The following is a 16,411-nucleotide window of genomic DNA, read 5'->3' on the forward strand; positions in this document are numbered from 1 at the left end:
GTGATAGAGATGAGTTACCAAACAAATATTGTAGGAACGATTTGTTTTTTCCAGACTCAAGACAAACTGTCATCCTCCACAACTTCTGTTGGTGATTTTCTTTGAAGGAAAATGTAGCTTTGTGGCATTCTAATTCAGTGGCAACTCCTCGTTGAAGTTTTGATGTCCTTTTGCTGGCCTGCTGAATGTTCGATTGTTATTGATTACTTTATCTTTGAAGAAAGCAAAACGAGGGAGTAACTGCTTGGTGGATCGGAGGTGACTCGTCTCTCTCTGCCTGAGAAGAAATTCTATTGATTAACTGAATAAATACTCTATTATTTTATTTAACATTTATTAATAATTGTGATGACATAATACAAATTATTTTTTCTTCGATGGGTCACTGGATGGGAAGAGATTTAAGAGGGCAACAACAATTGTCAGTCAACGTCAGGTTGCATGAACAGGTGGATTGTTTGAATACGGGGAAAAGGGATCTCATTATATGAGGCCATGCATTTCCAGTGACATCCATGTACGCACACATGACCAAAGTTTGCATTAGCCTATTACTTATGTTATTTAGAAAATAAATTATAAACCTCAAATCATAATTTTAAAATTTTGTTGGTTTGGTTGCTAAATTTTTAAATACCACATGCATGTCGCACGTGCATCTATGCTAATATAAAAAAGTTGTCCTGGCATACTCTTTGCTAAAATCCTAGCTACACCTTGGTGAGCAAACCAACAACAACTGCCTCTTATCTTGTAATGGATCATAGCCATCATGCCTCCTTCACAATCCAATTCAGCACTATCTATTTTTGTTCAAAATCATATAATATTATGATCCGATCTTTATTGAGCTCCATCCTTAAATTTGTTAGGCTAAATTATAAAACTCTTTCCACCCCTACTTTATCTGGCAAAGGACCGGAGGGAGCCAGGCAGCCAGCGCTGGGCGCGCGGGATATATAGGCGGCGCCAGGCCTGCATGAGTCCTGATGCGGGAGACGAGCCTTCGTAAGACGGTTCAGCGGCCGAGCTTCCAAGTGAGCGAGAGTGACTGACGGACCCCACGCGGTTCGTTGTCATCAGTCATCACTCATCAGAGCCGGGTCCGTTTCCGACTCCTTATGCAGGAAAAAAGTACTCTATACAACGACTTGACTCTGCCGAGGCAGTTCGGTCGCGCACTGGCCAGATCGATCAGCGGATGTGGTAGACCAAGCCCAGTTGACTCCACGGGGTCAGGGTGAGCGGACGGCGATCGCCGGAACCGTTGTTTCCGAGGAGACGGAGTTTGGTAGGATCAAGATCGTTTTACTGCAATTCTTGAACGCTCGCGAGAGGCGAGAAACCGATGTGTTCACTGTAAAATTTCCATTTCAAAGGAGAGCTCAATTGCAGTTTCCTCATTCAGTTCTTGTGTGTCCGTTCCTCGATGCATGTGGCTAACTGAACGCACCAGCAGAACCAGGAGGAGAGGGATTTGGTAACGCCTGGACTTCCACTGGTGGTGTGAACGCGCATGGTTCAACGAGCGGTCCCACACCTACCAACGTACCTCGCCTGTCACCGTGCAAAAAAGGATCTAAAGCAGTAGGGGGCCGCTTTTTGGGCACGTTCCTGTGTGCACGGAATCGTCGTCAGCCGTGAGATGCTGATCAGACGGACGGCTTTAATTAAAGATACTAATGTGCAGCTGGACAGTGCGCTTACCGTGGTTCCGTCGGAAACAGGAACCAAGGCGCTGCAGCGCGACGCGGAGGGTGGGTCCCACGCGACCCCGCCATGTGCTGGCCTGCGCGTGTTTTTTTCTTTTCAATTATTTTTCTTTACCAACTAAATATTGTATATACGTACAAGTTATCTGCATAAATTTTTTTAACAACATTCTCTTAAAATTATGACAAATGTTATGTGTATAAGTTAAGTATATCATGAAAGTCGTATTACAAAATTTATCACCTAAATTGTTGTTAGGGAAAAAGTTATACGTACAAATTGTGCGTATAGATTACATCTTTTAAAAAATAAAATTTGAAGTTATTCTTACAAATTGTACCTAAAAGTTGTACACATAAGTTCTACATGTTATTGAAGTTGTGTTTAAAAATTATCTCATAAAAAATTACTTTTTATATTATAGAGTTATGCATCGAAGTTATGTATAAAGTTATGATATTTTGGAAATGGAAAGTTGTCCAAAATGAAAAGTTCAGGGAAGGGAGGGAGCTGTCCGGATTTGCTCACCAGGAGGGCTCCCAGCGCGCGAGCACTTGGGCTTCGGAGATGTATGGACGAGCCAAAACCCTAAACACAATTAACGGCCGCACCAATTAAGGGCCTACCAGTTTACCAAATCGTTGATGTGCTGGGGAATTTTTAGGCATATGGTGGGCATCAAGTTCTGAGTTCTGACTTGGCTCCGTTAGTGTCGCATCTCCTTGCTCGTGACCTCTTTGTTCAGAGGTTGTTCCAGTCTTACCCAAGTTTGTTGCCTCACTGCTAGTTTGGGGGTTTGACTCGTTTGCGTAAAACTGATTTTAGGTGGGAAAACAACATGACCAAAACGAAAGGATCAGGTAAAAAAGTTTCTGGCTACAACTTTTTGACACTTGATTCGTCAGAACGTGATTGTAATTATGCTACTAAGATAGCTGGAAATATTAAATTAAGTATACACTGATTGTGTATGACATTATTTTCCGAAGGAAATTTGTGTCTGGGATCGTTTCTGTGAAAACAGTTACAAGCACTTCATTCGTCGTTCAACACAGGTTCCATTTGTCAGATACTCCTTATTTGTGAGAAAAGAATCTAACGCAAAGTGAAGAATGATTACCATTTCGTACCTTATTTGTGCAGCTAGACGGGCCTAGCCTTTTGCTCTCATAGAACTAATCAACTAAATTTGCAGCATATATAAGGTCTTAATTAATGCACTAAGCGCTTTAATTTCCTTTGCATGATTGATCTTTTTCCAACTTTGGCGTGGTTTTACTCGGACATAAAGGAATATCGATTTCATTAAAGAGTGATGAAAAGAAACAAACCTCTCAGCCAATTCTATAAACAAATATTAGATGGTACCTCGGTGAATAAGGCCATTATCTAAACAAAATCTTCCTAAATATGGTTGTATCCCGGTTACTGTTTGAGTTTTATTTTTTTCGAACCACAGTACAGAACGAACACTCACGCACACTCACCCCCTATGAACATACGCACACAATCCTATCTTTATAAGCATCTCTGAGAGAGTAAGCCGGTATAGATCCTCGAACTTGACAAAGTCATCATTGATGTATCGCTATCAACGGGCACGTCACCTACCACGTTGAGCTATGCTCAGTTTAACTGTTTGAGTTTTAACTTTGATCATTTTTAATTCAAAACATGGTTATAATATCCAACAAGTACGATATAATTATAGTACTTACTTTTCAAGATAAATCCATATATAATTATTGTGTTTCCAAACTAAATATTTAAAAACTATTTATGGTCAAAGTTTAAACATTTTGACCAAGATTTAGTCGAAGCATATCAAGTATTTGTGAATGAAGGTAGTATATCATCATATCAGTAAATGGTAGGTTACGTGAGATTTTCTTGTATTTTGTAGAATACTTTATCCACCGACATGATTTATGGAATTCAAATATCCAAAACGTATCATTTTTCTTGCGTCTAAAATTTCCGAAACATCAGTGATGATGCACCGAAATTAAAATCTATAGGTGTATTATTTTTTAGAAAAAACAAATATTTCTGCCCTATGCGAGCACACATAGCTAAGGTTTTACAACATTCTCAATTCAAACGCTGGTGAAAAAATAGAAAAATTTGTGGAATTAATCAAAAGCAAAAGTCTATTATTGCTTCTCCATCCATTCCTGGCAAAGATATCCAAAGCGACAATCTATAACGCTTTGCTTGCTGAACAAATAGTTTCCCTTGATTACTCACGCTGCAACAGAGATCCAATATGCTCCCCTAAAAACAATGTGTTTAAAAGAGGTAAACTATTTTTTCTCAAAACCAAGTTATTATGCGTACTCGCTTAAAAAAAGTTATTATGCATACACTAGATGCAAAATCTTTCTTTCTTCCTTACACATCTAAAGTGTCACCATGTAGACCATTTATATATGTATGTGAGGAAGTGATAAAAAATATTGATTTTTATGCTAAACACAATGTATGGAGGTGCGATACAAAATAAAAAAAGTGTGAATATGGATGAAAAAGTGTATAGAATAATTACTAATTAAAAATCAATCACAACTGGACAAAGATAAGTGAACATTATATGAGTATTATGTTGAAGTATTGAAAAAAAGACAGAGTAGTAAGTAAACAATTTTGATTATTAGCTAGAAGTTTAATTTTTTTTAAAAAAATCAAATATAATAGATTTAAAAATATTGACCCGTGCGGGAGCACGGGTTGATGGACTAGTTTTCTAAATGGAGTATTCGTTTTTTTTGAAACGTCAAATCGAGTATTCTAAGAAAACCTGGGATGTAGCTTCAAAGAAAAAAAAAATCTCACGCTCACAAAAATAGCACGTTGCAATGGTATATAAATCTATATAACAAACAACAGACATATCCTGATAAAAAAAAAGAGAAATTTGGTGGGTGCTTATGGGGGAAGGAAGAGTAGAGCTGGAATCTGATTGTGGTCAGTGGCCACTTGTTGGTTTTACTTCTGGATTTCACCAACCCATGAGGACAAAGAAACCAACAGGACTGCAATTGGCAGCAGAGAAGAAAATTCAGCCATTCGGAGTAGCAGCTGCATAATTGAGCCTTTACCACTTTCTTTTGAAGAAGCCACTTTTAGACGCGAAAAGGCAAATGATTCATCCATCATGATCTATCTACGTACGTCAGCCAAGGTCTTCTTGTCCTCCTCGGTCTTCTTGTCCTCCACTTCCTCCACCTGCCCATAGCCAAGGTTTTACAACATTCTCAACTCAAATGCTGATGAAAAAATAGAAAATTTTATGGAATTAATCAAAAGCAAAGTCTATTATTACTTCTCTATCCATTCCTAGCAAAGATATTCCAAGTGACAATCTATAACACTTTGATTGCTGAACAAATAGTTTCTCTTGATTACTCACGCTGCAATAGAGATCAAAATCATAACCAATATACTCCCCTAAAAACAACGTGTTTAAAAGAGGTAAGCTAATTTTTTCTCAAAACCAAGTTATTATGCGTACTCGCTTCAAAAAAAAGTTATCATGCGTACACCAGATGCAACCATCTTTCTTTCTTCTTACACATCTATAGGTGAACCCAAATTACTCTTGATGCATATGCATGAAGTCCCATCTTACTAGCATCTTCACATGATGCGGCAAGCGCCCGCCGGCGGCTCCTCGCAAAGAACCATCGGCAGCGGCGCGTAGCAATAACCGCCGGCGCACCGGCACGGCCCCGGGCACGCGCAGGGCTTGGGCTCGTCAGGCTTCTTCTCCTCCGGCTTCTTCTTCTCCTCGGGCTTCACTTCCGCCACCTGCAGGATCTCGGCGTGGCAGAGCTTCTTGCGCAAGCACATGACGAGGCAGATGATGTCGATGCCTTCTCCGACCACCTCCAGCCGGTCCTTGAGGTCGCCGGTGATCTCTATCGTGCTCACCCCTGCATACACCCATTCATATCTGGGTTGCTGTTGGAGTTGTACTCATCATGCATAAATGAATCTATAGATGTATATATCTGCCTACTTCTGAAGTGTGATGTGATGATGATGGGTGTGCAAATATACTATACCGTTTGCTTTGGCGGCCACCTCCATGGCCCGGGAGCGGCTCCTGGCGTCCGGCATGGTCACCTGGATCACAATCTTTACCTGCAACAAACCAACCAGAGCTCAGCCCAGTCCATCATCAGTTCACGCGGGATGCTCAAGCATCAGGGGACAAATAAATTAAGCGACGTGAGATGAGAACATAGAAACGAAATATATATATATATATATATATATATATATATATATATATATATATATATATATATATATATGTATGTATGTATGTATGTATGTATGTATGTATGTATGTATGTATGTATGTATGTATGTATAGATCGCTTTCACTACCTTCATCGTTGGTTACTTGTTTACGAACTGAGACACTGATGAGCCTGTCAGGCTTATTATTCTGGGACTGGATATGGCTACCACACTGATGGACGTTTTGCCGCCGGCCGGTCGGTGCAACAGCCACACAAACTAGCTTCGTGTAGCTTGCGAAGGTGCGAGCTAGCAACCGCGCTCGTGGCTGGTGTATAAATACCCACGCGCGAGCGGGGCAAGAGGGTGACGCAGGAGCCGGGGCAGAGGGTCCTTATCTCCTAGGATGGCAGCCCGCAGCCGCCAGCCAGTGGAATGGGAGATCGCAACGCATACATTGAATTCCACTTGCAATATTAATCAAATTACTTGACTAGGGATTTGTCTATGTCTTGATTGGTTTATTCTCCATCTAAGTAGATATTATGGCGATTCGATGGTCGCACAGGTTCAGAATTTAAATGACCGTGTTAGCGTGGTAATCGCCGAGTTTTCTAAGAAGCTTCCATCACTCTTGGTCTTATCAACGCCCGGCGGCCCACCTTCACTTTATGTACATCTCACGCATATATATTATAGGTTTCAGTCAATAGAATTGATACGAACCAACCAATTTGACAAAAATTGCTCAAAACAATTAAAGATATTATACAAAAATCTTTTTAATATAGAAAACTTTTAGAGTGCTTGAAAAAAATAAGAGCCTTCCATTCAGCGAAATTAAACAGTGGAAACAAAACAAAGTAAATAAAAGAGAAAAGTACCGATTTGGTGGGATCAAGGAAAAAATAGTGAGAAATTACTATAATACCCTTTTAATTATGTGTAAATCTATTCAATTCTTTTTTATTAGAAGAATAAGAAAGGAAAGTACCTAGTACTTTAAAAGCATTATAACAAAGCTCTTTAATATAAGAATCTTCAAACTGAAAAAAATAACGCCCTAAAGAATAGTAAAGTAACTTGTATATTACCAACTACTCCCCTCCTTCCAAAAACCAAGTCAAACTAATCTATCTTTAAATAAAAAAATATATTAACAAGCACAATACCAAATAAATACATTATCAAGACATGTATTTTTATATGGATTTGATCAAAGTTAGAGAAATTAGCAATAAAATGCAAATATATATGTACTATGCGCATAAGGTGGGTGGTAATAATTCTCTAATTATTGTTTGGGGATTCTAAGGAATTGAAGTGTAGTTATGAGTCCATATGAACTGGAATATGATTGGCTACTTATTCGTGCAATATGATTGGCCACTTGATTCACCAAATTCAGTCATGTGCGGAACCAGGACACTGCATTATATGTTGAGGCTATTTTTTTTTCCAGCGTGGCTTTGCCTTTCCGATCCCCATCAGTTCAAATGTTTTTTACCGGGCATTATATTAGACGGCGAAAATGCAAATCATTCATCCATCATGATCCATCTCGATCAGGGTACGATGTTGGCGTGACGTTGATTTGTTCTTGGCACGTGACGTTTGCAGTTCAATTTGCACGTCGTTACCCGTTCTGCTTGATGCTACGGTACCCGCGCTGATTGCGACCTAATTACACTATCGTCACTGATTGCCTCACTGGCACATGCGACCCCAACCCAAAATCACATGTGCACTTGCAAACTTACACGAAGAAGCAAACACTTTTGTGAGCAATCGAGGTTCAGATGCCCAAGTGAAAACCGATTGAAATCGTAAACGAAGACGCCACTTGTGAATTTTATTTATTTGCGCATATCGACTGATTCGCTCCAGTTGCTTTACAGAATGCTTAGTACCAAAATCTTTCTTGTTCACCCCAAGCTCCCAACCTATCTTACATGATGGGGCAGTTGCTGGGCTCCTCGCAGACGACCATCGGCGGCGGGTGGTGGTGGTGGTGGCAGTCGTGGCAACTGTGGTAGCATCGAGGCGGCGGCTCCACGGCGGCCTCGTGCTGCACCGTCGGCTCTTCCGGCTCCTCCGCCATCTTGTCCTTCACCTCCTCCACCAGCAGGATCTCGGCGTGGCCGAGCTTCCTGCGCAGGCAGCTGACGAGGCGGGCCGCGTCAACGCCGTCGCCGACCACCTCCAGCTTGTCCCTGGCGTCGCCGCCGGTGATCTCCATGGAGAGCACCCCTGCACATACACGCGCAGCCGTACGTGCCGGCACTGTCTGTCAGTCTACGCCCACGCACCACCGCACCAATGCGATTCACGCGTGCAGGAAGCAGGGCAAGGACGTGGCAGCAGAAATGTACGTTAGAATGCGCGCGTACCGTGTGCCCTGGCGACCAGCGCCATGGCTCTGGATCGGCTCCTCTCGCACGGCATGCTCACCTTGATCACCACCTTTTGCTGCCCCAACGACGGCGACGAAGGAGAAGCGAGAATTAAACGCGATCAGTGCAAGTGCTTGAGATTGGCCGATGAAAAACACATCGAGCGGGCAGGCCGGTGCTAGGCTTAATTACCTTCATTTCCTGGAGGTGGCTTCCCTCCCTGCAACACCGGCCCGGTGACAGAAATGCTGCTTGGGTGCCTTGGTTACTGATCCACCGATCTCTCTTGCAGGCCGCGGCGACCGATGCCAATGCATACTCTTATTATACGGTGGCTGAGCCCGCTCCCAGTCTTATATACGGTTACGGTGGAGGAGAGGCGGACACGGAAATGGCACTAGCTACTGGCGGAGTGGCAGTAGTCTAGTACAGGGATAATCAAGCTCCGCGTCAGCAGAGCAGTTACTTAATCGAGCAAAAGCATCAGACTAATCGCGTTCTCAGACTTGCTTGACTCGACGGGATCTGATCAGGCCGAGAGCAAATCTCGTAAGCCACACTGGCCTGCCCACGCTGCCTGCCTGCGCCCTTCGTCGACAAATATACCTCTGACTGAGTCGGTCTGCCGACAGCAAGAGCACATGCACGCATGTTCCAAATTTCTAATACCAGTAGAGCAGTCGAATACACAAGCACTTACCGGTGTAATGCTGATTGCGTGTCGTTGGATCAGCAAGCGGGCGGCGGTGTAATGCCAGTCCTGCCAGACGGGAAGTGTTGCGGGTTCACGCCAGTAGGAGGGATACTCTACTGGCCGGATCTCAGAATCCACTTTTCAGTAGCAGTCTGCAGGTTAGGGTCGAATTAAAGCTCGTTTGGTTACTTTTGCTTATTTTTAGCACGTGTCACATCAAATATTTAGATGCTAATTAGGAGTATTAAACGTAGACTATTTATAAAACTTATTACATAAGTGGAGGCTAAACGGCGAGACGAATCTATTAAGCCTAATTAATCTATCATTATCAAATATTTACTGTAGCAACACGTTGTCAAATTATGAACTAATTAGACTTAATAGATTTGTCTCGTTGTTTAGCCTCTACTTATGGTACATGAGTTTTGTAAATAGTCTACGTTTAATACTTCTAATTAGTATTTAAACGCAGGTACTAAATAATTATTTTTAAAGAAACCAAACCGGACCTTACTTGGCACTGCCCAGATACTTTTGCAGGTAGTTTGCTCATGAGGTGCCTCCCTTTGTCGGTACCAACGGGTTTCTGGAAAAGATGATAACAGTACTGGTGTTCTGCATCTACTATACGCAGAGTTATACCGACCCCGAAGATGCGAATAACGCAGTTTTAAAATTGGGATCGATGTGAACGCACGAGTCAACGATCGGTCTCACTCTGAAAATGACCGCTTAGAAGTAGTAATCATCAAGGCCTGCCTGATCATATCTCAGGCCTTGTTTAGTTGCCCAAAGTTTGAAGGTGCAAAATTACTGTTATAGCACTATAGCACACTGTAGCGTTTCGTTTGTATTTGTGAATTATTATCCAAATATTGACTAATTAGGCTCAAAAGATTCGTCTCGCAAAGTACAACAAAACTGTACAATTAGTTTTTGATTTCGTCTACATTTAGTACTCCATGCATGTACCGCAAGTTTGATGTGATGAGGAATCTTCTTTTTGCATAGTGTCAAAGTTGGGAGTTTTGAGGAACTAAATATGGCCTCAGGTACATGACAAACATACAGAAAGATGATGCAGACGCGTTGCGTTTTCGATGGTTTATTACGACCCTGTTTCGTTTGCTTATGGAGCACGGCATTCTTCTGTGACGGTGAAATGCCACCAGTTTATTTGTGGAGCGTGGACCTCTCTCTGACTCTTCTTGCTGTCAGCTACCCTTACTTGCTTCAGACTCAGAACGTCAGAAAAACTCGGTGACGACTGACGAATACTTAACTGGTTCTAAAGACCAATAGTGATCAAGGGACCACTTGACAATTCTTGTTTCGCACAGACTGCAACAGGACAGCCAATTAGATATTCGGATTTCGCTCTTTATTCAACGTTTCGTCGCTGAAAATTCATCCTTGGTCCACCATACTGTTCTTATCCAAATGCTTAAGACTTAATTCCCATTGGGATTATATCGGAACGCGGAAAAACTTAGATATCTGTAAAAAAATTGAATTGATTTCTATTAACTATGTAATTGAGGTAATCTTCGGCTTGTGCATCAACCAAGGATGAACATAGAAATTTTTACCATTTTGTTAAATGTATTTACCAAGGTTGAATATCTGGTGAGTGGAGTCAGGCACCAAATGTGTGTGTTTTTCACATTTAAGTATATTTACCTAGAATACGGACAGGTAAGAATTTTCTTTAGGTAATCTGCCAGAATCTCAGGGTCCGAAAAATCTGAGAGGAAAAAAAAATAGAAACCACAGCACCAAAGTATAGCCGTCCACCATAAGGGTGAAAATTAACCGATCAAATTAAACATATGGACAGGTAACACCATTGCTAATTCTTTTTGGTTTTCATATTTTCATTCGATACCAAAGAGTCTGAATACAAAAACCAAAGAGTCTCAAACGGAGTATTAATCATCCATCAAAACGGCCGGTTCCATGATCGGCTGGCTGCTCAGCAAGCACCACTCAACAGTCAACACCATGGCTGCGGGTGGTGGTAGTGGTAGGGATACCACCAGTACGGCAGCGGCACGACCTTGAGTTCATCCGGCTTCTTCTCCTCCGGTTTCTTCTCGGCGGGCTTCACCTCCTCCACCTGCAGGATCTCGGCGTGGCCTACCTTCCTGCGCAGGCACTCGACCAGGCAGACGGCGTCGACGCCGTCGCCCTCCACCTCCAGCCGGTCCTTGCCGTCGCCGGTGATCCCCATCTTGCTCACCCCTGCAACCACGCGCGTACACACCGGGCGCAGTCAGCACTGGCAGCCATGGCCGGATGGCCCAGGGCTAATCTACGGGAAGAGAGAACAAACATGAACAACGCGTGCGTTGCGTACCGTCTGCCTTGGCGGCCAGCACCATGGCCACGCTCAGCTTGATCACGATCTTTTGCTGCGTTCAACAGGGTCCCTTTAAGTCTTTAGCTTAACAGAGCGCGACCAAAAGAGCTAGGGGGACACCAACAAAGATATGATGAGGGGAAGGAAGAAGCAAAGTTACCTTCATGGCGTTGTTGGTGGCGGTGGTTTAATTACGCGCCGCCGAGGAGATAGAAGAGATGAGGGAAAGAAGAACTGCAGGTGCGATCGGCAGCTGCCTTGCGACGGAGCTACCTCCGCTAGGTGCACGTACGGTATATATATATATATAGACGGCGACGTACAGCCAGCAGGCCGCAATTCAGTATGTATTAGCAGGCAGCCCCGTACTTGAGATCCAGTCGATTTTAGTATAGATAAAGGGAAAGAAAGATTAAGGTAAATCGACCGCAATTCTAGTAACAAAGTAAAGCTAGGTCCTGCCAAACTTGCTTGCGACGGTGTCTATTTGCTTGCGTCTATTTCTTTTTGATCGGTTGTAGACGTGCTCCTGTTAATTGGATGTTCCACTGTGTGTCTAGCTTGTGGGGTTTGGATGGGGTCATGGGGATTTGGTCTGCTGGTTTGGATTGAAATAAATGGTGTCTGGTATATGTACAACCGTAGGTGTCTGGTGTATGTACAAGCGTCAGCGCGGCTTGCCATCGCCGCTCTAGACCAGAGGGATGGGGAACTCTGAGGAAGGCTCTGGACAATGCTATTGCTAACTGACGGGGCCTATTCTGACCGTGCGATTAAATAAAAATAGTTAATCGACGATGCGGATGAGTAGTCGACGTGGCACGATGAGCGCTCGAGAAAGGCCCGATTGCCTGACCAAAATTCGTCTATTAGAGATGGTGACTTTTATTGGTTTCCTCTTTTTTTTCGGATACTTTAATTCGTTTTTACAGACGACACTAATAGTACGCATGTTTTTTTCTTTGATAACAGGGAAAATACGACCTCAGCATCAGGTTCACGAACTGGATGCATAATGACAATGCAACTCATAGACGCATACACATAACACATAAACATATTACTGCACATGTATAATGTACGTATACATGTTACATTTTATGATAATAGCTTGTAATGATCTTATACGAGCACCTCCGACGGTTGACGACAGAAGAGGAACCAAACCGTATAGCTAGAACCCCGTTTGTGCACATGCCCACACCACACTCCACGGACGAAGAAGCCGATAGGCGTGGCATAAGGTCAGAACCCGCCAAATCACACAGCTGCATGCACGACAGAGCCCATCTTACTAGCTTCACATGATGTGGCAATCGTTTGCCGGCGTCTCCTCGCAGCAGAACACATCCGACGCGGCGGCGGCAGCGGCGGCGGCGTGGGGCAGTAGTAACCGGCGCGCCAACACAGCGCTGGGCACGCGCAAAGCTTGAGCTGATCTTCCGCCTTCTTCTTCTCCTCCGGCTTCTTGTCTTTCACTTCCCTCCACCAGCTGGATCGTCACGGCATGGCAGCAGAGCTTCTTGCGCAGGCACTGCACCAGGCAGGCGATATCGATGCCTTCTCCGACCACCACCAGCCGGTCCTTGAAGTCGCCGGTGATTCCTATAATCCTATTGAGCATACCCCTGCATATGTAGACGCATACAGATATTGTTGTCTGACTTATTCGTGCATAAATCTGCGTACTTTTGCGTATGATGAGGGGTGCATTGTACTATACCGTTTGCTTTGGCTGCAACCTCCATGGCCCGGGAGCGGCTGCAGGGGTTGGGCATGGTCACCTGGATCAGAATTTTTTGCTGCAACAACCAACGAGCCCAGCCCAGCCCATCATCAGTTCGCGGGACAAATCTTACTATTGCTAATCGGAGGTCAGTGAAGCCAGGATTCCTAGGTGGACACTTTAGAAAAATAGAGAAATTCTGAAAATTCTCAAAAAAAAAATAAAACATCTAGCTATCAATCAGTAGACTCAAATCATTATAACCATTGGATCTATTATGTTTTCTAAAAAATTACCCACCTATGCTATTATAAAGATAGCCTAAAGATATCTAAATTACCCACATCTGCCATTATATAAAATTAACTAAAGTAACCCCTAATATTCATCAAAATTACCCACTTATACCATTATAAATAATATTTAAAATAACCCCCGAAATTTGCATAAATTTTCCACTACTAACACTTAAAAAAACTTAAAGTAACCCCTTAAATTTGCATCTATATTACCCACATATGTCATTATTAAAAATTACATGAGGTAACCCTACATTTGAATCTAATCATCTTAATTAAAAATATACAGCGATATATGAGTCTAAATCGTCTATTTCTTACACTATTGGTATATGATATAATATTAAGGTATATACGCATGATGTGCGTAACCATTTATAAAGATATAGACAAAGTGACGAGAATATATGTTTCTACGTTAAAATTATAGGGCAAACTTAGGGCCCATTAAATAAATTCAAGCACATACCTACGATGCAAAGTGAAAAGTTAAAGATTATAAATGTGGACAAAAATATTATAGAGTAATTAGTAACTAAAATACATCACAATCGGATGAAGATAATAAGTATATATCTATATAAGTATTGTGTTCGAATATTTAACGAATGAGATGTAGCTCGTGGTAATAGTTTTGTAGCAATGTGATCTTATTTTTTCATTAGAGACTACGCATTAGTTCCCACCCGACATGCTAGAAAAAAAAGATAATTCCTAGAAATTCTCAAAAAAATCAAACACTAATCCTGTAAACTCTAATAATCATAGTCATTGATCTACTGTATTTATTAAAAAGTTACCCACCACTACCATTAGGAAAATATTCAAAAATAAACTCTGAACTTATGTCTAAATTACTGAGGTCGACTATTATAAAAAATAATCTAAAGTAACCTCATAATCTTCATCCAATTCACTCATACATATCATTATATAGAATAATTTAAAATATCATTCTCAATTTGTAGCTAAGTTACCCACATATTAAAATAATATAAAGTAAACACTTAAATCTTAATCTAGTTATCTTGATGTGCATTATACAGAAACGTCCAAAAATAAACTAATATATGATTTTAAATTACCTATTTATATCATTGTTAATATAGAAATACTAAGTTAAAGTATATACACATGATGAGTGTCACCATTTAGACCATTTATACATGTGTGTGAGGAATTAATGAAAAAATATTGGTTTTTTATGCTAAACACAATGTATGGAGGTGCGATACAAAATGAAAGAAAAGGTGTGAATGTGGATCAAAAAGTTTATAGAGTAATTACTAATTAAAAATCAATCACAACTGAATAAAGATAAGTACATATCTATATGAGTATTATGTTGAAGTATTGAAAAAATAAGAGAGTAGTAGGTAAATAATTTTAATTATTAGTTAGGAGTTTAATTTCTAAATAATTTTTAGATTCAATAGCTTTTAAAAATATTAACCCAGCGAGAGTACAGTTTGATGGGTTAAATAAAAGCGACATGAGGAACGAAACGGGAGGAGCAGAAGCGAACTGCTACTGGGTGGCTTCACTATTACCTTCATCATCGTTGATCCGATCACGAACTACACTGAGAAGATAGCTGAGCAAGGTAACTGAGGCTGTCAGCCTTAGCTTATTGTTCTGACTGGGTGTGGCTCTACTACACAGATCGACGTTTAGAGAGCCAAAGAACACAAGCTTCGTGCAGCTTGTGAAGGAGCTACCAGGCGCGCTCGTGGTGTATAAATATGTACACGCCCGCGCCGTGCAAGCATAGTTATTAGGACCAGACTAGTAATCGAACTGGTGAGGGGGTCGGTTCAATGGTTCATTAGTTCAACCGTTAGGAACCGTTGAACTGCCGGTCAATAACTTTGAACCGTTGAAGTGAACCAGCCACAAATAATGTGAACCGGTCCAATATACCATTGATGATGAACTGTACATATTATATTATATAGTTGATCATAGAAAAAATATCCTCATAAATGACACAATATATAACTATAGTAGTTGCATTCCAAGTTCAAGTGTTCAGCATACGAACCACAAATTCAAATAACAATTTATTAAATTATTAGGACTAGCCCATCTACTGGAAATTGCACGTATTCACTGAATAATAGCCTATTGACAATTGAGCTCTCACGTAGTGGTACTGCAAGTGTGCTCTATCCATTCAGTATACTACTCAATAGCCTATTGAGTTGCAAACAATTTCGACTCTAGATTCGTCAAGTCTGAACTCTAATCATTGCACAACTTGAATCATTGTAATCTGGAACCTTGGGTGCTGAGTTACCAACCGATAGCCATGTCAGGTAGGCAGGGAGAATCGCGGGCAGCAGATTCCTTGTGGTCTTGTCAAGCGCCGAGATAGGATGACGACGAGGACGAGCTAGTGGAGGACTAGACTACTGGAGGCACGGAGCACTAGAGCGCAGCGTTGGCCGCCGGCCCCCGCGGCCGTCACTGTGGTGAAGCCGTTGAGCCGCAAGGAGATGAGGGGCCGCCGTCGAGGGGCTGCCACCGGCAAAGATGAGCACGGGACGAGCTCGATCTGGCGAGGTGGAGGCATGGAGCGGCCGCCTCCGGAGAAGAACAGGCAGCAGATGCGCCGCCGCGGCCGCCATTTGTGCCAGATGCAAAGCCAAACAAGTGTTGCTCGTAAGAAAGAAAAGTCTTTCCGTTTATACGCCTAGGCCGGTAAGATTGAACTGAATCGATGGAGGAGGGTTCGCATCGGTAAAAATCAAAACCAGTCCGGTTCAATCGGAACCAGCCAGTTTACCGGTTCCGTAAAAAATCGGCCAGTTCGACGGTTTTTAACGGTTCGATTGCACGGCCGATCTTTTATGTGAACCGAGCTGATATAGGCTCTGGTGTCCAACTGCCGGTCCAATCCGGTTCAAATAACTACAGGGGCAAGAGAGGGTGGAGGACTCGTCGAAAAGCTTAGGTGACGCAGGTGGCAGCTAGTGAACT

General features: G+C 42.2%; 2 protein-coding genes across 2 annotated transcripts; both read right to left on the bottom strand.

Annotated features, from left to right (window-relative positions):
- Nucleotides 1–5,038: 5,038 nt before the first annotated feature.
- Nucleotides 5,039–8,988, bottom strand: LOC117865853 (uncharacterized). Its single transcript, XM_034750095.2, has 6 exons — nucleotides 8,544–8,988; nucleotides 8,349–8,427; nucleotides 7,911–8,208; nucleotides 7,647–7,668; nucleotides 5,778–5,856; nucleotides 5,039–5,687 (listed from the first exon to the last, which is right to left on the bottom strand). The coding sequence occupies exons 1-6, from the start codon at nucleotides 8,547–8,549 to the stop codon at nucleotides 5,350–5,352; spliced, it is 822 nt and encodes a 273-aa protein (XP_034605986.2). The 5' UTR covers nucleotides 8,550–8,988; the 3' UTR covers nucleotides 5,039–5,349.
- Nucleotides 8,989–10,894: 1,906 nt separating this feature from the next.
- LOC117865773 (heavy metal-associated isoprenylated plant protein 46) lies at nucleotides 10,895–11,859 on the bottom strand. Its single transcript, XM_034750012.2, has 3 exons — nucleotides 11,568–11,859; nucleotides 11,405–11,459; nucleotides 10,895–11,289 (listed from the first exon to the last, which is right to left on the bottom strand). Exons 1-3 carry the CDS (start codon nucleotides 11,571–11,573, stop codon nucleotides 11,042–11,044), a joined length of 309 nt encoding a protein of 102 aa, XP_034605903.1. The 5' UTR covers nucleotides 11,574–11,859; the 3' UTR covers nucleotides 10,895–11,041.
- Between the last annotated feature and the right edge of the window lie 4,552 nt (nucleotides 11,860–16,411).

Source organism: Setaria viridis, chromosome 7 (genome assembly GCF_005286985.2).
Source record: "Setaria viridis chromosome 7, Setaria_viridis_v4.0, whole genome shotgun sequence".
NCBI lineage: Eukaryota > Viridiplantae > Streptophyta > Magnoliopsida > Poales > Poaceae > Setaria > Setaria viridis.

Bases quoted from the DNA above. Each gene is read 5' to 3' on its own strand.
- LOC117865773 (XM_034750012.2), bottom strand. The intron at 11,290-11,404 runs GTACGCAACGCA...GCGTGGTTGCAG, and splicing joins GCTGGCCGCCAAGGCAGACG to GGGTGAGCAAGATGGGGATC.
- LOC117865853 (XM_034750095.2), bottom strand. The intron at 8,209-8,348 runs GTACGCGCGCAT...GTGTATGTGCAG, and splicing joins GCTGGTCGCCAGGGCACACG to GGGTGCTCTCCATGGAGATC. The intron at 7,669-7,910 runs GTAAGATAGGTT...CGCATGTGCCAG, and splicing joins CCCAGCAACTGCCCCATCAT to TGAGGCAATCAGTGACGATA.